This window comes from Taeniopygia guttata, chromosome 14 (assembly GCF_048771995.1).
Source record: "Taeniopygia guttata chromosome 14, bTaeGut7.mat, whole genome shotgun sequence".
NCBI lineage: Eukaryota > Metazoa > Chordata > Aves > Passeriformes > Estrildidae > Taeniopygia > Taeniopygia guttata.
In genome coordinates, this window is record NC_133039.1 from 13,616,432 (window position 1) to 13,637,114 (window position 20,683).

The 20,683-nt window shown below is 50.7% G+C and overlaps 1 protein-coding gene across 5 annotated transcripts; it reads right to left on the bottom strand.

Moving 5' to 3' along the window:
• Positions 1-695: 695 nt before the first annotated feature.
• On the bottom strand, positions 696-20,651 carry FAM234A (family with sequence similarity 234 member A). 5 transcript variants are annotated; one of them, XR_012058340.1, is made up of 13 exons: positions 20,560-20,651; positions 14,457-14,759; positions 13,265-13,381; positions 12,938-13,108; positions 9,324-9,454; positions 6,389-6,518; positions 5,800-5,938; positions 5,372-5,512; positions 4,953-5,031; positions 4,373-4,525; positions 3,510-3,612; positions 1,648-3,375; positions 696-1,561 (listed from the first exon to the last, which is right to left on the bottom strand). XR_012058340.1 is itself a non-coding variant. In XM_030285141.4 (12 exons), exons 2-12 carry the CDS (start codon positions 14,713-14,715, stop codon positions 3,167-3,169), a joined length of 1,632 nt encoding a protein of 543 aa, XP_030141001.4. In that variant the 5' UTR covers positions 14,716-14,759; positions 20,560-20,651; the 3' UTR covers positions 696-3,166. The 5 variants fall into 5 exon arrangements, 4 of the variants coding, with proteins under 4 accessions (XP_030141001.4, XP_030141000.4, XP_002194023.4 ...); XM_030285141.4 differs by having other exon boundaries at positions 696-3,375; XM_030285140.4 differs by lacking the exon at positions 20,560-20,651 and adding an exon at positions 19,803-20,316 and having other exon boundaries at positions 696-3,375.
• Positions 20,652-20,683: the final 32 nt, after the last annotated feature.

A 20,683-nucleotide genomic window follows, 5' to 3' on the forward strand; every position in this document is an offset into this window, starting at 1 on the left:
TAAAGGAGAGGGGGGTGATGCCCAGCAGTGCTCAGCCCTGGAGCCCAGCCTGCTCCACACGTACCCACGCAGCAGGGCTGGGCACAGCTCCAGCCCCAGATGGACAAAGAGGTGCCATCCTGTGTCCTGGCTAACAAACATGGGATGCTGGGGACGGTCCCGCCCTGCCGCAGAGCCTGGCACAGAGCGAGGGGCATTCTCCGGTCCGTGCTGGGCAGACAGAGCGCCCTGGGGCAGGGGAAGCTGCTGGAGCCCCGTCACAGGATGGAGTGACACTCGGTCACAGGATGGAGTGACCCTCGGTGCTGGCAGCCACCGGGCAGTGACAGATGGTCCCAGCTCCAGGAGACAGCGCCCGCCACGCGTCTCCCTCCGGCTTGGTCCAAATCCAAACCCCGGCATGAGATTTTCGTGCTGATGGACTGCAGAGGGAATCTGGGGTGTAAAAGCAGGTCACAGAGCCCCAGGCAGGGGGTAGGGACGGGCTGGCCCAGCCTTGTTATCTAACTCCAGCCTCACTCCACACGCTGACTTCTCCCTTTTCCATCACCTGCCCGCAGCAGGCAGCACCTCAGCCATCAAAGCATCACCAGCACTTCTGGATCCCTCCCAAGGAGGGGCGTTCTGCCCTGGGAGGTCACTCAAAGTGCTGTCAAAAAAATCTCAAAAGTCTTGTGTAACAAAGCAGGGCACCATTTACAAACAATGCAAAAGAGGATTTATTGAAACCATTCCGGTTAGAGCAAGTCCTGTATGGCACAATTTGCAATAAGTTAAAGAACCAAACCAAACAGTCTCAGTATTAAAAACCACACTAACACATAACACAGTGATATAGCCATTGCCACCCAGCTGAGTTATTGAATCAAGGCACAAAGTCATTCATTAAATACTGCAAAAAAAACCAATTACACAGGAAATAAGCTGAAAACAGACTGGTTTTGTTAAGAAGGTGCTGGTTTGGCACTGATGCATTTAATTGAGCTGCCACGGCAAAATCTGTGTTTCCAAACGGTCCAGAAACATTACTGGACAACCTAAAGCCAGGAAAGCTCCACAGAGCTGAAAATCCAGCTCTCCTCAAAGAACATTCAGTGTGCCTATGGGGAGGTCAGGTCTGGGTAGGGATCAGCAGAGGGAGTGCAGTGAGAGTGCAGCCCAGGCTGTACCCCAGGCACTCCCCTTGCTCCTGGCCACTGGAATCTCAGCAGGAAACAATCCACATCCAGCACTCAGGCTGGACTACAGTGCAAGCCTGAGCATCCCCTGCCCTGTGCCCTGTCCCAGCTGGCTGAAGGGCAGCCTCAATCCAGCCCTCTTATGGCTGCAACACTGGCACAGAGACTTGGGGGGGCTGTCAGGCCTAAGGTGCTGAGCAGAGAGGAAACCCAAGCTGGGGGACACAGCTGGGGAACCTCCCTGCACTCTACACTCCCTCAGAAAACAGCTGGGAAGAGAGGCAGAGGGGCAACCCCATCATTTTGAGTCCAGGGTGCTTTGAAGGCTGGGGAGCACTCTGCAGAGAGCATCCCTGGCTTCCTGCACAGCTGGACACCCCAGACTGGCTCCCGTGACTGCCCAGGATATGGGGCAGAGGGAGACAAGGCACCCTTTAGGCAGCCACAGGCCAGGAGGTGTCCAGGCAGCCCAGCTCCCTGTGCTGCCAGCCTGGGAGGGCTGGGGCAGTGCTGTGAGCTGGTGACAGCAGCTGCCATGGGCACCTTGGGGCTCAGCAGTGGCTGAAGGGAAGAGCTGATGCCTGATGCTGCACATTCCCATCCTACAGTGTTTCTACACATCCCCCCATTGTCAGACTCAGAGGGCAAGGAGGCACTGGCCAAACCCCCTCTAGCACTGCAGAGCCTGAGAGAAGTTATTTTTAGGCCTATTTTTATTTTCAGGACTGAGTAGCTGGTTCAAACTGTTTTCAAGGCTCTGCACCTTGTTTCTACAGCCTGCACTGGCACCCAGCAGGACAGGGCAGAGCAAACACCTCATGGTGCTGCACAGATCTCCAGGACAAACATGTCATCTTCACACAGCAACCTGTCCCATCCCCTCGGGATACCAGGGTGGGCAGAGAGGAGTGCTCAAGGATCCTCACCCAGCATCACCTCAATTCCAAGGGCAGGGAGGCAGCACAGAGCTCCTGCCCACCTCCTGGCAGCAGGAACAGTGCTTGGAGAAGGCTCCTCAGCAGCTGCAAAGCTGAAGGAGCAGGGTGCTGGCACTGCCACTTGGGGACAGGGCTTCCCAGAGCAGCAATCCCAGACCCCAGAAAAGGTTAAAGTGCAATTCTACACGAGCCAGATCCTCTGGAGAGGTGGTGGTGGTGGTACCTCCAAGGACCAGCCAGCCTGGGCTCAGGGTGGATCTCTCACCACCTAGAAGCAGACTGAGGGAAGGGAGGAACATTGATGCATCCATCAGGTGGGAGACCAGCTCCCTCTCGGTGCCACCAACACTGCACAGCCTGGCTGGGAAGGAAGCAGCAGAGGACAAAGACACAGGTAGGCTGGTGACTGCAGAGTAGGACACAGGGGGCTGTTCTTGGGAGAAAAGGCCGTTTGCTGAGTAGAATGACACTTTAACCTGTGCTTTGCTGGCCCAAGTGGCACCAGACACACCACAGCCATGGCTGGGGTCACCACACACCCCCTCCACTACTGAAGCACAGCTCAAATCCAGGAGAGGGTAAATGCAAATCGACTTGCAGCCAAGCACCCCTCCCCAGCCAGGAGAGCTGACTCAGAAAGGAAATCTGACAGCAAACAGCACACAGCAAACTCCACTTCCCAGACATCCAACTCCACTTCTCAGACATCCCAGAAATCATCAATTCTGGCACCTCAGCAAGTACATGTTTTCCTCCAGACACACTCCTGAGTCAGCACAGCTCTGCAGGCACAGAGGGATGGAGGGGACAGCCCCCCTCCCTGAGCTGATGACACTTCAGTGGTGGCCAAGCACTGAAGTCCCATCAGCTCTGAGGATGGACACTCGGGCAGCTGCCCCCACAGCGACACTGGGAGTGCTTCCCTGCCAGCCACGCTTTGGTTTGCAGATGAAGAAAGGCAGCTTCCCATGAGAATGCAGGCTCTGGGCTTGTCGAGAGCAGGGCTGCAGAGCAGGGCAGCCTCTCCCCGTACCCCACTCCTCGGCCAGCTCAGTCTCGGCTCTGGAATCGCATCCTGTAGAGGCGGTCCCGGACGTACTGCTCCTCGTCCCCCGTGGGGCGCAGCCAGATCACCCTGCTCACTGCCACATCCTCCTTCAGGTTCCTCTTCATCAGGGACACGGGGCCAGGCCCCTCGCCGGGCCGGGGGCCCCGCAGCAGCACGTAGCAGGCGTGGCGGCTCCGCTCGAACAGCGCAGCTAGAGCACACAGAAATCCAGCCTCACCCTCCCTGCCTGGACAGGCCTCCACACCCAACAGCACCCACAGGGGCCAGCAGGGACCAGTGTCCTCCTGCAGCTCCTCGCTGGAGGGCTGCAAGGAGGGGACTTACCAGTGAATGCAATGATTTGGTTGGTGCTGTTGCGGAGCTCCAACAGGACAGTAGTGTAGGAAGGATGGAAAAGGTACAGCTTCCGGAGAGGAGCTCTGTGTCTCTGCAAACAGCAGGACACTGTCAGGACACAGACTCACACCTTATCCCAGAGACAGCACCAGTACTCACACCTGACAGGATACACCCAGCCAGACACTGTCCGTGCCCAGCTCATCCTGACTGATGTCATTAGGACAAGTGCTGGGATTTTGCTTACTGGTCTCCTTCCCACCCCAAGCTTCCTGCAAATAGCTGGCCTGTCTGCTGCAGGCAGGAGGCAGATTTTTGCCTCAGGGCTGGCAGAGCAAGCAAGGAAAGCAGAGGAAGCTCAGCTGGTGCTTCAGCAGCCTCTGAGACACAAAGTGTCACCAGTGCTGCCTGCCACTGCCCCGAGGGCTCTGCAAGCAGCTGAGCTGTGCACTGAGGCTGCCTGGGGCACAGAGAGGACATTCACATGGCCACAGAGATCACTGCATGCAATGCTGCCATGGGAGGCTCCCAGGGAAACAGCAGCAACTCCAGAGGTGCCAGGCCAGAAGCCTCCCACCTCACCTACAGTGCCACACCAAGGCAGGGCAGTGACTTTGCTCACAGAGTCACCAATTTCATTTTCTCTACGCAACCAGGCTGAGGATGACAAAAGCTGCGGGTGCCACCACCTGCAGGGACACAGCTGTGGACACTGACCCCACACCCAGTGCCTGAGGCTGCAGTGTCAGTGGCACAGAGAGATGGAAATACCAACGCTGTGAGAAGGGGGTAACTCCAGCCAATTCTGGCCCAAAGCCTGGAGAAGAGCAGCCCTCAGCAGCAGCACTCACTGTCTCATTGCCTGGCTCCTGGTAGTCTCCCCACAGGAGGAAGGCAGAGCGGTGATCCGCAGTGGAAAGCGTGGCTGGGCCAGGGCTCCCTGGTCCCGAGTTCAGCTTCAGCTCCCACTGCACTGCTCCAGATTCACTCTCAACAATCATAACCTAGCAGGGAAGAAAGAAAAGGAACTCATGACAAAGGCATCTCACAAGCCATGAGAGAGAAGTCAGGTCAGCTGTCTTTCCTCACGCTGTCTATGGGAACAAGTATGTGACACATGGGAAGATGAGGAAATATGTGAAGCAGAGCATCACAGAGCTGTGAGCCCTGGGGTTGGCCATGTTAGAGTAAAATCACAAGTTTTGCAGCTACTTCAAGGGGTTCAGAGTTCTGTCATTGAAGCCTCTTGCTGAGAAGAGAATTAAAGTGCCTGAGCTGGCTTCAATAACCTGTTGAAAGAGATCCTTTCACAGCTTAAAGCTTCCTAAAATCAGCCAGAGGGAACACATCCCACTAGCTGTCCTTGGCTCAATTCCTGTTTGAGCTGTGACATAAAGAGAAATGGGAATTTAAAAGGAAGAAATTCCAAACCTTCTTCCTGCTGGGTCCAATTGCACTCTCCAGGACTATAACGTGGGCATCAGGTTTGTAGTAACCGAGCAGCGGCTCACTGGGGGAGAGAAAGAGCAGGGACACATCTGAACCCACCCTGATGGTTGGGCACACTTTGCTTTCCCAGTTTCCTCTATCCTCCCACACCTGCCCTGGTAAGAGACTTGACTGCCACAACATTGAGTTGGCCTGGTACCACCCCACCTCTGAGCCCAGCTATAGCACAGCAGGCACAAAATGAGGAAGCAAAGCTCTGAGCTCCTCCCTCCTGAAGCAGCTCCCAGCATTTGAGGGGACACAACACAGCAAGCAAGATCAAGATATGACCCAGGCAAATAAAAAATTGCATCTGCTGGGAATCTGGAAATACCACATCTAGCCCACACTGAGAACACTACCTCAAAAGACGGGACACATTGAGGGTCCACACAGTGCGGAGATCTTTTGTGTTGATCAGTGTAGCCATCTCTGAGTCCACAACCAAGATGTTGTCCCTTGAGTGCCCAGGAACTTTTGCCAGGTAGTGAATGTTTTCAAATCTGAACAAGGACAGAGAAATGATTAAGCTTTTTAGACCACGCATGGTTTTACTGTGAAGTTTGGAGCTCCTTCCATGCACAGTAAATCCAAATAGGAAACCTCAACGTGCTTTCTCTGCTCTTCTGTGAAACCCTGATGAAGCCATTAACACCAACCCTTGTCCTGAACTCTGGATGTGCTCCTAGTCCAAAATTCACATAGCCAGGAGAGAACAAAGTCCCACCAACCCATCCTGTCAGCAACACCAGCACCCCCCACTCCACCAGCCTCCAAGACAACCTCACACCTGGGAAGGGATAAGCGGTGCGTGGCGTGGTCAACGTGCTTCACCCAGTGAGAATCTGGCTGGAAGTTGAGATGCTTAACCTCCACCCCAGCTACTGTACTGCACAGATCTTCCAGGGAATATGCATAGAGAGAGTTCTCTGTGTAAAAATAATAAACAAAAAAGAAGCAAGAATGAGAGATATAAGTTATCCTGCCCTTGCTCTGAACTCTATGATTTTCCAGATCTGTCAGATCAACTATATTTTTAGGGCTTGCATCATAGAGTTGTAGTGGTATTTTGAGGCTCAAGCCTGCTATTGAATGCTTTTAACATTTTATCTGTTCATAATCCAAGTGTTCCACAGTAATCATTTGCTATAAATGACTGCCTAATCCTTTCATGCTTGACATTTGTTAAATAAAATCACTACAGTAGATAACAAACTGCAGTTTAAGCAGAAGGCCCCCCCTTCTCCCCGCCCGAACAGCTCTTTGACGAGGTGAAAGCTCCACACAGCTTGTAAGAATGCAAAACACTCTCAGATGTTTACTACCCCTGATCTCAGCTACAATCACTCCTGCAGACTGAATTGCCAACAGAGCTGTACCTGTGTAGAAAAGGAAGTAGGAGGAGGAGCGCAGCTGCAGCCTGACGTAGCGAGCGATGCCATCCACCCGCAGGCTGCCCACGGAGCCAATCTGCTGGCCAGTTTTCCCTGAATGGATGGAGACCTTCACCTGCACAGGGAAGGGATTAAAGACAAGCAACAAGCTTAAAGCTGGTACTGAACAGCAACTGAATGGGAGCAGCACAGGCTTGGATGGGAAGTCTCTCCCTGGTTTTGGAGGAGTAAGCATGAGTTTGGTGACAGCTCTGCTCTGAATTCTTCTGGAAGTTTGAAAACCATTTCCAGCATAGCCACCTGCTCGGAGAATTTGCTACCTCTGTCACTCACCCTCCTCCTTACAGACTGAGACTGTGGAACAGCAGCCCCAGCTCTGTAAGGACAGCACAGATCCATTCAAGACTAAGATGGAGATGACTTAATGTCAGTAATAATGCAGCATATGGACATGGGAAATCTGGCTTCAAACGGCAGCTCCACGAAATGTTTTAAGTGCCCTAATCTACTCCTCCTTAGGCTCATGTGAGTCCAAGAAGAGAAATGAGCTGATAGGTTTTCTCCTATTCTTTGTGCAGGGTAACAAAATCCACTAAAAACATTTCACCCAGGAGAATAAAGGTTGAAGTCAGGATCAGATTTTAATGTCTGAGCAACAGTCAGAGTCTGGGGAGTGCATGGACTTTAGGAACAAATGAAACATCAGACCAAAAGAAACAGCATCTATCAGACATGCTGAGTCAGGCATGAACCCTTCCCTCTACCTTGAGAGGGAGGGACTGGGAAAGCAAAGGAAATCTACTGCTCCCAAAGCAAACCTGGAGTCTGGCAGGTGACAAAGGGAGAATGAGAACACACCTGGAGAGGGAGAACAGCACATCCACCAGCTATTCCCAGCCTCCCGCACTGGGAGGAGACACACACCAGCTATGGCAGATCAGCTGCACCTTCACTGGTCCAGTGGCTGCCCCAGGACAGTGACAGCCAGGGGTATTTACACAACATTTTCCTTGCTGCACTGCCAACCCCTCTGTGCTGCCACAGGAATGGATCCCAAAACTGGCACATATTCTGGGATGTGTTTGTGCTGAAGTTTGCAGCAGGTAGGGGTCAGTGGGACTCTCTGGAAATGCTGCATCTAACCCCCTGCACACAGACCCTGACCCTTCAACTGCAGCCCTTGATAGCAACAAAGCTCCTCTACTTGAGTGCTGAATCTCCCTTCTGACCAGTCCTTTCCAAGCTGCAGAGCTCCACTCCAGCTCCTACATTTGCGTGATTTCTCAAAAGAGAACATACTTTCCTTAAGTTGGCAGAGTGCTTGCCAAATCCAGAGGGAGGAAGGGATTTCATACCAAGATAGCAAGAGAGCTTAAATGGAAAACAGATCAAAAGGAAGTCTTGCAGAACAGAGGCTACATTCAAACTTTTCTTGGCTGCATAACATTAAAAAAAACAAAAGTATTGAGATAACTGGGATAGCAAAAGCAAGGAGGAAAGAAAACAGAGAGAACTGTAGGAGGTGGAGAAGATAGAATTTCTGATGACTCTGGCAACAACAATGCCTTGGACATAAAAACCCTATTTTCTTATGGAGGACATTGGCCAAGAATGGCATTTGGCTGTACCAGCCATAGGGTGGCCAAGGAAGTGCTTCTGCCCTTGTACTGGGCATTGGTGAGGCCACACCTCAATGCTGTGCCCAGTTCTGGGCCCCTCAATTCCACAAGGACACTGAGGTGCTGGAGCAGGTCCAGGGAAGGGAACAGAGCTGAGGAAGGGCCTGGAGCACATGTCCTGTGAGGTGGAATTGGCGGAGCTGTGGAGGGCTCAGCCTGGACAAAAGGAGACAGTGGGGACCTTCTCAGTCTCCATAACTCCCTGACAGGGGGGGCAGCCAGGTGGGAGTCAGGCCCTGCTCCCAGGGAACAGGGATAGGACAAGGCAAAATGGCCTCAAGCTGTGCCAGGGGAGGTTCAGGTTGGGCATCAGGAGGAATTTCTTCCCAGAAAGGGTTGTTAAACATTGGAAGAGGCAGCCCAGTGAGGTTGTGGAGTCACCATTGTGGAAGGTGTCCAAGGAAAGCCTGGAGGTGGCACTCAGTGCTCTGGGCTGGGTGACACGGCAGGGATCAGTCACAGGTTGGACTCGATGATCTCAGAGGGCTCTTCCAACCTTAATGACTCCATGGCTCTGGCATGAGGACATGGGGCTCCCACTGCTCCCATCACACTCAGAGGGAGCTGTAACTTGTGTGCTTCGGACAGGACGGACTGGGCATGCAGACAGTGCTGTGCCCTCCATCATGGATGGAGCTGTTCTAGCAGAAAAACTGTTCTAGCTACATGACTTTCCTCCTCTCAGAAATGGGAGAAGCAATATTTGGAGGGAGATGATACCACCAGCAGCTGTTTCACTAAATGAACTCAGATCACAATTAACCAGCACAGTGACACTGGGAAGAGTAGTGCAAAGCAGACCACAGGCAGAGAGAGGGAAGGGATCAGAAAAGGGCAGTGCTGGTACAAAAGCACTGACTGTCAGCTGTGCTTTGATCTAAGAGCCAAAGCTGTCAAGGTTTGTTCACTTCCACTTCTCTAAGCAGAGAAGCAGAAAAGTGCAAGCTCATCTTGCCCCAGCTCACTCCCCAGACAGCAGAGGAACATGCAGTGAGGAGAGCACACTGAAAAGGGGGAGGGATTACTGCCCAGCTCTTTGATTTATTTCATTTTTTTAAACCATAAAACACTTGTGCTGATTTGGGAGTACATCTCTGGAGGGTGGGAAAGAACCCACCCCAAACCCAGAGAAACCAGAGGTCTCTTGTCACTTCCTCTGAGACTACAAGGTGGAAATAAACAGCATTCCTGCCATCCTCTGTGGCAGCCACTGGGCTTATCAGAGCTTCAGGATGACATACCTGGCCTTCTTTAGTAATAAAGATTATCAGGTCCTGAACTTCATCATTATCCACATCTGGAATCACTGATAAAGGAGTCAGCACAGTATAATTAGCTCCAAAGTCACGGGATTGCCTCCACAGAACTTCCCCTGGAACACAGTGGGAAACAGTCATTAAAAGGCATCTTAGGTTGAAAGGTTATTAATGCTCCTGTTCCAGCCCATCAGCACCACAGACCAGCCACATTTATGCTGATCATGTGGTACTTCCTTGCTTCTCTGCATTCCCAATGAATCCCAGTATCCACAGTTTCATCTTACACTGGAAAGCAATCCTAGTTGCCTGCAGGAACGCACCCAAACACCCTGGCACAAAGAACAGCTTGCTTCCCTTGTGCCTTTGGTTAACAAAGCTGTGATCTAAATCCCTGCTGCTGTGCACTTAAATCTGCACAGACATTTTGAGACCATAAAGCAGCTGAATTCTGACCAGTGCTGCTGCAACTCCTGACAGAACCTTCTTTGCTGCAACTTGCCTCCTGCAGATGTTCCTGCAGATGTTTCCCCACTGACATGACTAGCCACAACTCAGGCTACATCCCACCTCTCCCTTGTCTGAAGAACACACACCCAAACTTGCTTGTAAACTGAGGTAACAAAGCTTTTCTTTTTGAAAAAACAGGGGGTGGCTGGTTTGGGTTTCTCTTCAACAGCTCCAGCCCAGTTGAGTGGCTCAATCCATCCACTGTCCATGGCTGTGGGCCACTTTCTAGTCACTGACCAGTGGAATTTGCAGTGGAATCTGGCAGGGAGGACACTGCTGGGTTGGTTTTTTTTTTTTTTTCCCTAATGAACACTTCAGTGCCTGATTAGGTGCTCCCAGGGCAAATGTTTACCCTCCCCTTTACCCAGCATCACACACAGCAATTATCATTTCAGGAATGCAAAGTAATCATCTGTTCTTTGTCAGGAAGGCAGCTGGACTGAAAGCCAAGGAATTACTACTTGATGCTGTCTGCAATAATTTAAGGCAGGCTGTATTTCTAGTAGGACTGCTCCAAAGCTTTTACTGCAACACTGCAAAAACCACATGGATTTGTTACTATGACAACAGATGTGAAGTGAAGAGAGCAGATTTCCTAGCTTCCTTAGGAAATCTTGGGAAGGCAAAGAATTTTGCCCTCAAAGAAAATAAGCAGGCAGAGGAAGAAGAGAAGTTTTAAATTACACATTCTAGCTTCAGGACTGTCTGAAGGTACAAGAGTAAGACCAGGCTAATGAAATTCACTTGTCAGTGCAGAAGGCTCTAATCTTTGGTGGTTAGACAGCAGAGTTTGGGAGAAAATATCTTATTCTCTTAAAAGAACAGTCTGAGTTAAGAGAAACAGGTGACACTGAGCTGGATTAAACACCAAGCACTTGAGAAGTTTTCCACACTCTAACCCAGCCCACAGAGAGCACAGAAAGCAGCTCTCTGCTGCTCCATCAGCAGGAGATGGGGCTGCCACGTCTGACATCTGCAGTGCCACGGCGCTCCCTCAGAGCTCGGGGTCACCGCACCAGCACGGCAAGAGGAGCCAAGATGGAAATCAGGCAAGTGCCCAGACTGCAAATCTAACCTGGGTGAAAGGGCTGGGTTTTTTTGGTCTGGAAGGAATAATAAAATCAGAACTCAGAAGACTGAGCTCAGCTCTCACTTCAAGCAGATACAGAGGATGCAGAGACTTTTCTCCCTGACAGACGTTCTCCAGGTTGGAGTTCTGGTTTATTTCTTCAGTGATTTCTCACACAGAAGCAGTTCCATCATCTGATCATCATGGTGCCCTTTCTGCCAATCCCTCAGGAGACCAGAACCACCCACACTGTTCAGGCTGCTGGAGGATCAGGTGAAGAGAGAAGGCGTAACAGAACTTTTATTCCTGTCCTTTTTCTTGAGACTCTGCCTCAGGCTATGACAGAGATGGAATAATACACAGCTACAAAGACTTTTGCTTTGACCTGGAACAGCTAATCTTAAGCTCCTATGTGTCCCAGTTTGCTGGCAAGATAAACAAGCAGGAATGTTAGATGTCCCACACAAACAGGAGCATGCACTCCTACACTTCCCTTCCTGCCCACTCTGGTCACTCCTTATGGCAATGAAGAAAGCAGGACTTAACACAACTTCAACTGATAAAAAAAAACCACTAACTTTATCAGCATTTAAAGATCAAAACCACATCAGACACATTCAGATGATAATCTGCCTATCTCTCCTTCAATCTTCCTACAGGCAGGGGCTAGACAGCCTGAGAGCCCTGGAATCTCACCAAATCCTCTCCATGATGAATCATTAACAGCTAAAGATTGTGCTGGCTACTGTTTTTAGCACACTGTGATGTAAGTTAAGACTTCACCTCTTTGAATACATGTAGCCTATTTAAATACATTTTATTCTGCTCTGCCCTCCTAACCCCCAGTCAGCAAAGCTCAGAAACCATTTTTATCCTACTTAATAGCAAAAAGGCATTAAATACATAAACTCCTGGGTTATTCACGTTTCTATCTGATGCATTTTTTCCTCTCTTGCTTTGAAGTTATCTATGGAATGTTTTCTTTGCTGTATTACTGTGACCTGTAGCTTAGCCTAGCTCCTTCTCTCCACACTTGCCTTTATGGCTGTCTTTAGTTACAAGCCTTTGGCTCCACAGCTAACTTTCTACACTTTGACCTGAAAGTAACTACTTCATTAATAGTCTAAAAATAACCTGTGCTAAAGTATGAGGGAAATGCTGATAAGATGTCTCTGTTGGTACAGAAACTTTCTAGCTCAATGTGTATCTCCACTTCCATCTATACACTGGAAATTAAAAGCTACATCAGATTCTCCTCGGATTTCTTAGAGCTGTACCTCTTGCTATTTATTTTTTCAAATTTTTGGAAAACAAGGTGTGAGGGGTTTAATATCAGATACAAAGGATGGGCTCCTAGGGAGAACATATATTGTTTAGACCTTTGAAACAGTGACCTCCAAAATGGAAATGTATTTTAGTCTTCACCAGCAAGGAGGGTTTAAGGTGCAGCAGATGATCACTGTTCCTAAAGTAGTACAGGCACTCCTTACTCCCACCCACATTAAGCAAGATGATGATGATGAAATTCTCCACCTCTAAGTTTAGAAAGGAAGAAACCTTTCCAGAGGAGCTAGAATTGTAGACTCCTGAAACAGACTGGCAAGCACTTATCCTAAGTGCTCTCCTTGACAACTTTAAAATCATAAATGCCTAGAACTCCCACTCCTCTTGCCACAGCAGGCACTCCTGGCACGCACACACAAATAACTGGGAAACGTTGCAGGCGCAGGTTTGTGTCTAACCCTGCAGAGTATAAAGTAACACTCACAGCTAGTGACTGCTCCTCCTGTTTCAAAAGCTGTTGGAACACTGCTCTTATGAAACAGTGCTGGCACAAACCCCCACCAAACCTCTGGAACAGTGAGGCTGAGGGCACGAGCTCCTCAACGCCCAGCAAGAGGCTCTGGCAAGGCTCCCAAGATCATAAATACCCATTGTTCATGTACCAGCCAGCCATGTCACGCTGACATCCCCCCTGCAGGTGAGGAAATCAAGTGGCCCATCCCCTGCTGGCACTCACCTGTGTGCAGGCTGAGTGCTGTGAGGAACAGAGGCTTCTCCACCGCGAGGCAGCCCAGCTGCTGCATGCCACACTGCAGCCACTGCAGGTCCTCTGCAGCAGGGCTCTCCCAGAGCACGCTGCCGTTCGTGCCAGACACCGCAGCAACAAAGGCACAGGGAGATGGCAGCCCTGGGGACAAGAGGTATCACAGGGAGCTGCCCCTGCACCACCCAGGAGCCAGCACTCACCCAGCTCCTCTCCCCACCCAGTTTTCTCTCCCAGTCACTAACTGGGACTAGAAGAGAAAGGACAGCCCTCACTAGAAGGCATTTTTGGATCAGGTACCTTCATCTAGACAGGACATGTTGAATCTGCTGCTGCCACTGCTGGATTTGAAAGCAAAGAGCACATCTTGGACTTTGTCTTCATTCACATCATCCATAGCAAGGAACGGGTAGGGCACTGCAAGAGAACACAAGTCAGGCTCTGGTGACGATTTTCTTAGCCCACAGCACAGAAAGTTGGAGCAAAACATAAATTCCTAGAGACCTACTCACTGCCTCCATCCTGGACAGTGTAACATCAGGACAAATTGGCTTTTATATTAAAAAAAAAAATGTACACAAGTACCAAGGACAGGAAGTTAGTGCCAAACAATTTTTTCAATTTGCTATCCCCCAGAGGATGTCTTTTTTAAGAGGCAAGCCGCCAGAATTTGAACTATGCTGAACAAAGAACAGCTGTGATCTTGGAGTAGGGCTGCTATTCTCAAAGTATAAAGAAGCCCCACCCAAGCCCCACAAAACCCAGATACTCCATCTTTCTATCAGCTAAAAGCAGCTTTCCTGAGCTCAGAGTGGCAGCACCTGGCATGTCTGCAGCACCACACGCAGCTGAGTCCCTGCTGCGAGCACTATCTCTGCAGTTACAGCACATCCAGCACAACCTACTGCACACAAGATTAAAGAAAAGCTCTCCCAGAAGCGACTGCAGAGCCACTGGGGAGCAGGACCCAGGCTGAAGAGCCAACTAAAGCAACCAGAATAAAAATAGCTATAATAACTACAGGGCAATTTATTAAAAAAACAAGATGGAATTATTCTTCTCCCCTTCCTGTTGGCCATGGGGAAAAGGAAGAAAATCAAAGAGACAGAGGAAAAAATGCTTAATTGCCTCTAACCTCAGGTCAAACTCAAAGAGAACATTTTAAAGAGCAAGCTTCAACAGAGGTTTATTCCCAGATACCCTTTCTCTTATTTTTTTTTTTTGTGATTGAGGCCAGCCTGCTACCTTGTTACCACTTCAGAGCAGCATCTAATTTCTCCACTAGATCCTGTAAACACCTCTTGGAAGGCCACTCCAATTATGATGGGCCATTGCTTATCCAGGTCAGGTATTCACAGCTCTGGCTCCCAAGGGCTGCATCCCTGCAGGTCTGGCTCCACGTTGTGCTTAGGTAGAGGCCCACAACCCAAATCCATGGCACAGAAAGGAAAAGGACTCTTGGTAAGTATTTATTCTGCTGCAGCAAGCTCACCTGCATTGTTGTAGTATTGGAACCATGTTCTTTCTGAAACTGGCCTCTCTGGGCAGGGAATGATGAAGGAGAAAGCAAAGACAATGATCAGGCAGAGGAACAGGGAGATGAAGAAGGCAGCAGTGCGCCACCGGGACAGCCGGGACAGCCCCGAGGACTTGACAATCCTCCTCTCCACGTAGTGCTCATGGTTCTCCTGAGCTTTTACATCCTCAGTCTTCAGAGGGTGGATCTCAGCTTCTGAGTCCTTGTTATCCATCACAGCTCATTCATCAGTATTCAGACACCCTTCTCCCCCTTCACCTGCAACAATGGAAAAAGAAGTTAAAATATATTTTTAAATATATTTTTAAAACACCAATTAAAATATTATGTTACTACCTGATATTCACACTGGAAACATTTAATGGGAGGTGAGCAGACCAGTGTCACAGAGCTGGATACAACACACTGCTGGTGCTGGAGGTCTCCCACACAGAGCAATGGAGAGCGTTCGTGGAATGCAGGAACAGCACCAATTCTTCTCCAGAGGAGGAAATCAACTCTGCTAGAGCTGGACAAAGAAGGCTACAGACCCCATGACTAGTCTGCAGGTCTCCCTCAAGAAAAACACCCCAAAAGCTCCTCCTGTTGCAAAGACTTGTTGCCACCTCCCGTGTATGTCAGCCTGACTCTGAGCTGGAGAGGTGAAAGGAAACACTTGTGGCCTTTATATCCCAACATAAGGCTGTTCTCTACTGTAATGTGCACTTGAGCTTCCCCAGGAGAGAGAGAAACAAACACCAGAGTATTCTGTATAGAGCAAACCAGAGCACTTCAACACCTTCTTACATGAGAAACCACTGGGTAAGTTCAGCAGCCCAGCCCTGCAGAAGGCAAAAGAGTGATGACTTCCCTCCCCAGAGGAAAAACAAGGCAGGAGTTGAGACTAAAATCAGGCAAATCTGATTTCATCACACTGGAAGAGTTAACAATTGCTATTTTAGCTTCTACTGCTACAAACCATATCCTTGGGCTACAACAACAATAAACAGAGGGGTTCTGTGCTAATTTGCTAAAAACAGGGGGGGAAAGAGCCCTAGTCAGTTAGAGGAGCCTGTAAGTCATTACCCACAACAACAGTAAAAATCCATGTTTTATACAGATTCTCTGATAGTGCTTCTTTAAAAAATACCACAAGGGAAGAAATAAAGAATAACACATTCCAGTAGGCTTGGAAAAAGCTGCTTGACAGTGTTATGAAAAGTTATATCAGAGTAAATAACCACAACAACCAAGCCAATTTTCCATGACTGTGTCCCAGCAGTCACGTGTCTGGGTTGTCCACTGGAGCCATTTACTTCCCCAGCAGAAAAAAGCTTAAAGACAGCACCAACACAGTGCAGAGCATGGGATTTCAACTCCAGCAGCAACAGGGCTCGCTGTGTCTCATGTTTCTACCCAAGCTCATTTACAGGTCCTGTGAAACACAAGATGAGTCACCCTGGGGATGCTCAGCTCCTTCAAGCAGCTCGCAGGCTGTCCCTGTCCCACTGCAGAGACCTCTTCTCTTCTGGGAACAAATCACAAGGGGACAGATCCACGGCAAGGCAAGCCCGAGGCACAGAATCAGCAGTCTGCCTGGCACTGCCAACCCTTTAACCTCAGAGCCTGCTGGACTTACAAGCACTTCCTCCAACCCAAGCACTGTGGCATTTGTTCTGCATCAAGTACAGGATCTCACTCCAGTTAATTTAATTCAACCTGCACAATACCATGCAAACGAATCAATAATGCAGAAGTTGCATGTTATTCCAGAGGATTTCATCTACCCTCCTCATCAGCCCACCAGCCACACCAGGGACACCCACACAAGCCTGGCTGTTCCCAGACCAACAGCAGGCACCTGATGGGTAGGAAGGCTCCAGATGGAAAGTGGAACAACAGATCAAGTGGTGCTTTTAGCCTCTGCCCCGAGCTGAGCGTTGCTCTTTTACTGCACCAGGCCTTGAGCAGGTTCACAGTACGAGGCTCCAGGCACAGGCTGAGCAAATGATTTACTGGTGTGGAGCAGCCATGGCCACAGCGATGGGGACAGTGGCAGGAGTGAGTTATGTGACCTCCCCTGTGCCGGGGCAGTGGCTGGTGTGTCCCTGGAGGGTCCATCTCCAGCAGCACAGAGAGGGGGATCTTCTCAAAACCAGCACCCACAGCATGGGCTGCAACAGGGCTCCAGCACGACCCCACCAGCCTCTCCAGCAGAACCTCCACGGCCTCCCAGTATAGAGCTGGGAAAGATCCAGGGCATACCAGCACCTATGGGACTTCCCAAAAGGAACCAAACCCAGGTTTCTCTCCTCTCTGTCCAAAAGGGACACCACCTAACACAGCACTGATGGCATATTTTTATGACTCACTATAATCTCAGCACTGTCATCTAGACTGGGATGAGAACAATAAAAAAGCAGTAATTATCCTGCCAACCCCAGTAATTCCCCTCTTTTTTGCAGCGATGACCCCACGGAGCCACCGAGCACAAAGAGCCCTCAATGCCTTTAAAGCAATTCTCTCTCTTTTCTTTCAGGGTTTGAATAATGCCCTTTGCACCCCTGCCAGAGCAGAGGCGCTGCCAGAACGAGGACCACAAAGGTCAATGGCCAAGGCTCAAACAATGCAGGAAATCCCAGTGCCTGCTGCTGCCAAAGTACATGCTGGCAGCATGTGGAATGGCCCGAGCTCAACAACAAAGAGGGCTGGTAATCAGTTTAATTGAAGACAAGCAGAAAATGATAGTGTGCATCTGAGATGGTTTTACTGTCCTTTAGCAGCTGACATCTTGTCTCCTGCTGGAAGAGGACACAGAATAAATCAGCTGCGAAGTTCAACACATCCAGGCACCTTTCAGGGGAGCAGAAAGTGACAGGATTCTGTGTTGCTGCAGTGTAACACACACTACATGCAGTAGATCTGGGGACAGGAGAAAACATGGGAGAAAGACCTTGTAGAATGAGAAATATTTAGAAAACACATGTGACAAACCCAAAGTGAACCCACACAGGCCAGGATCTGCATCTCAGACTCCAGGGCTCCCACGCTTTAAAGGTTGCTTCCCCCAGCCATGGGATGAGCTGGGAGCAGTCCCCAGCCCCAGCTGAGGGGGAACAAACACCCCTTCCTGTACCACAGTAACAACAGGGACAGGACAAACACAGCTTTACTCACCTTCACTGTCCTGTTTCCTGAAGCCACAGTGCAGATTTACAGATCTGATCTGCCTCAAACCAGAGAGACTTTCACAGCTAAACCCAAGGGACAAACCATCAGCAGCAGTCAGACAGAACTGCCTGACAAGCACAGAGAACCTCAGATAGTCAGGTAGATGAAGACTGGTGACAGAAATCATTTAAGGATCCTTGCATTGGAAAGTTTTAACTAATTTTCCACTCATAAAACACCAAACCACAGCACCTGGAATGTCAGCAGGCATCAATTCTTCACAGAAAATTTCTAGCAATATACTGTAACTTAGATTTGATGCTCATCGCATTTTTCTCTTCCACAGAATGATGAAATCAGGTTCTGACTGGACATTTTAGGAACACAAACACAGCATTTGGCTGGTTTGGTTCTGTTTGGTTCTGTTTGGTTGGTTCGTTCAAGTACCTCAGAGGTTTCCTTCCTGACAGCCAGAAATTGCTGAAGCCCCAAGCTGCAATCAATAAAGATAAACCAGCCAGGTTTTGCTCTGAATAAGATGCAACATTCCCATCACAGCTATTTTCCATGAGCAGACTGTTGGGTTTTGATCCCATGCACTCTGTGACACTGCAGCAAACTCACTGGGCAGTCACCCGCTGTGACATTCAGTCTTGGGTTATTTGTTCCTTTTTCTGCAGTCCCACTTACATCAGGACAAGAAGAAATAGCATGTAAGATTTCCCAAAATGAGCTTTGCTACCCCAAAGACACTCAGGCTGCATGCTGCACTCAAGCTTAACATTTTGCTGGGTCATCTGCAGCTCACAGCTCCTCCCTGATGTCAGGTCACAGCCAGGGGCTGGCCGGGGACACTGACCTGAGGAGACCATCCCTGACACGGGGACACCTCTGCTCCTGGCATGTCCCTAAGGCTTTTCTAAGGACACAGCCTGTAATCCAAACCCCACCAGCGAGACTGGTGTGGCCATGGCACAGGATTCCAGAGAATCTGTGGCTGCCCCACCCCTGGAAGTTTAGAGGGTTGGGCAGGACTTGGAGTAACCTGGGATAGTGGAGGGTGTCCCTGCCCATGGCATGGGGTACAATGAAATGAGCCTTAAGGTCCCTTCCAAACCATTCTTGGATTCTCCTGCTGGAGCTGTCCTCAGTTTCTTTTGAAATTACATTTAACCCTCCGGTGCAGACACAGCACGTGCCACGGAGCACTCATAGCAAGGGGATTAGAAACTCCTCCAGAGCACAACCACCTTGCACTGTGATACATCTGTCATTTGTAGGAGAAAACTCTTACCCAGGGCAGTTTTCACTACAGACAGGAGTTCAAATACAGAAACTCAAACTGTTTAGGGAAGAGCAAAACAAAACCCAGTATTATTTCCATGAGAGCAATGGGAAGATCAAAGCTCTAAGAGGAAGAACAGCATTAAAGCTGCGTGGAACTGATTACAGGTCAGGCCAGCAATAACAACTGGGCTGCAGAAACACCAATCATTTATCATCCCTGGGCTCACAAGCTCCACAGCAGCCAAGCCACTCCTCTCACCAGCTGCTGCACATCCCCTGTGCCAACCCCAGGGGCAGCTGTCAGCGGGGTGCTTGAACCTCCCACAGCTCAGGTAACCCCACCTCTCACTGAGACACCCCCACCACACCCACAGGGCTCCCCTCTCGCCTCAGAAGCAGTGACATCCCTCACTGCCAGAGACTGAGTGCACAAGGGGCTCTGGAGAGAGCTCTGTGCATAAAAACCCCCTGGAAAAGGCTGTGGTCATTTCATGTGGGTTTAGTGAAAAGTACATTTTTTAGGTGGGGCACTCACTCCACAGGTCAGAATTCCATGCTGCCTCCTGCACAGCCTAGAGAGATTTATGGCAGCATGAAAGGAATGTTCAAAGGCCAGGTTGGATGGGGCTTAGAGCAACCTGGTCCAATAGAAGTGTCCCTGCCCATGGAGCAAGATAATCTTTATGGTCCCATCTAACCAAAACCAATGCATGATTCTGTGAAACAACAGATGCTGTAGTCCTTCACAGCCACTTTCAAGAGAAACTACTTTGGTCCCCCCAGAAATGGAATTTTTCTTTCTGTCACACACACACACAGAGCAAAGCTCCCCCATCTCACATCCATCCCAAGGGAGCCTCTCACCTCCACAGGCAGCCCAAACCTGCCCAGGTACCGAAGGGCTGGCTCCAGTCCCTCCCTGCAGGACAGGCTGCCCCTCTTGCTCCCAGCCACTACACAAGAGGTTTCTGCCTTACAAAATCAGGAGAAAACGCTGAGAACGAGGTTGGAGTTGAACACATCGCAGTATTTTCCTTTCGGCAAGAAGCCCTGTGCTTGTGGCCTCCCGAGGGCAAGAGCAAGACATGGATTTAACCCTGTCCAGAAGAGCGCTGGGGCTGTGGGCGTGCTGAGCTCTGCAGAGGCGAGGGGCTCGCTCTGCCTGAGGCACAGACCGTGAGCAACTGCCCAGCCTCGGGATAAACGAGCTCGGATCAAAGGCAGCAACCGCGGCTTTGGGGAAAAGGATTAAATTCTCTCCCAGGCTTCCCGCCATGGTTTGGGGACACTTCTTGAGCCCCTCCGTTCCGGCAGGGAAGGCCGCGGGGCTGGGATGCAGCGCTGACAGCCGCGGGCTCTCACCGGGCCGCCACCAGCCCCGGCCCCGCGCTCCGGTTCCGCCGCCGAGCGCCCGGCGACCGGGGGGACACGGAGGCGTCAGGAGCCCACGGTGCGCCGGGAGCGGCCCAGGGCACCCCCGGGAGCGGCCCAGGGCACCCCCGGGAGCGGCCCAGGGCACCCCCGGGAGCGGCCCAGGACACCCCCGGGAGCGGCCCAGGGCACCCCCGGGAGCGGCCCAGGGCACCCCCGGTCCCGCCCGCCCGCCCCGCTCCGCACTCACCCCGCGCCGCCGCCGCCGCCGTCACTTCCGCCTCCATCCCCGCCTCCGCCCGCCGGAAGTGACGTATGGCGGCGGGAGCGCTTCCGCCGGTGCGGCGGGGCCCGTCCGGTGTGGGCGGCGGCGC

What these genes read in the sequence shown, in the direction of transcription:
- FAM234A (XM_030285141.4), bottom strand. Translation starts at nt 14,715, where the DNA reads ATGGATAACAAGGACTCAGAAGCTGAGATCCACCCTCTGAAGACTGAG. An exon ending in CTACTTCCTTTTCTACACAG is followed by an intron (nt 5,939 to 6,388) that starts GTACAGCTCTGT and finishes ATTTTTACACAG; the next exon opens with AGAACTCTCTCTATGCATAT. An exon ending in AGGAGCCAGGCAATGAGACA is followed by an intron (nt 3,613 to 4,372) that starts GTGAGTGCTGCT and finishes TGCTGTTTGCAG; the next exon opens with AGACACAGAGCTCCTCTCCG.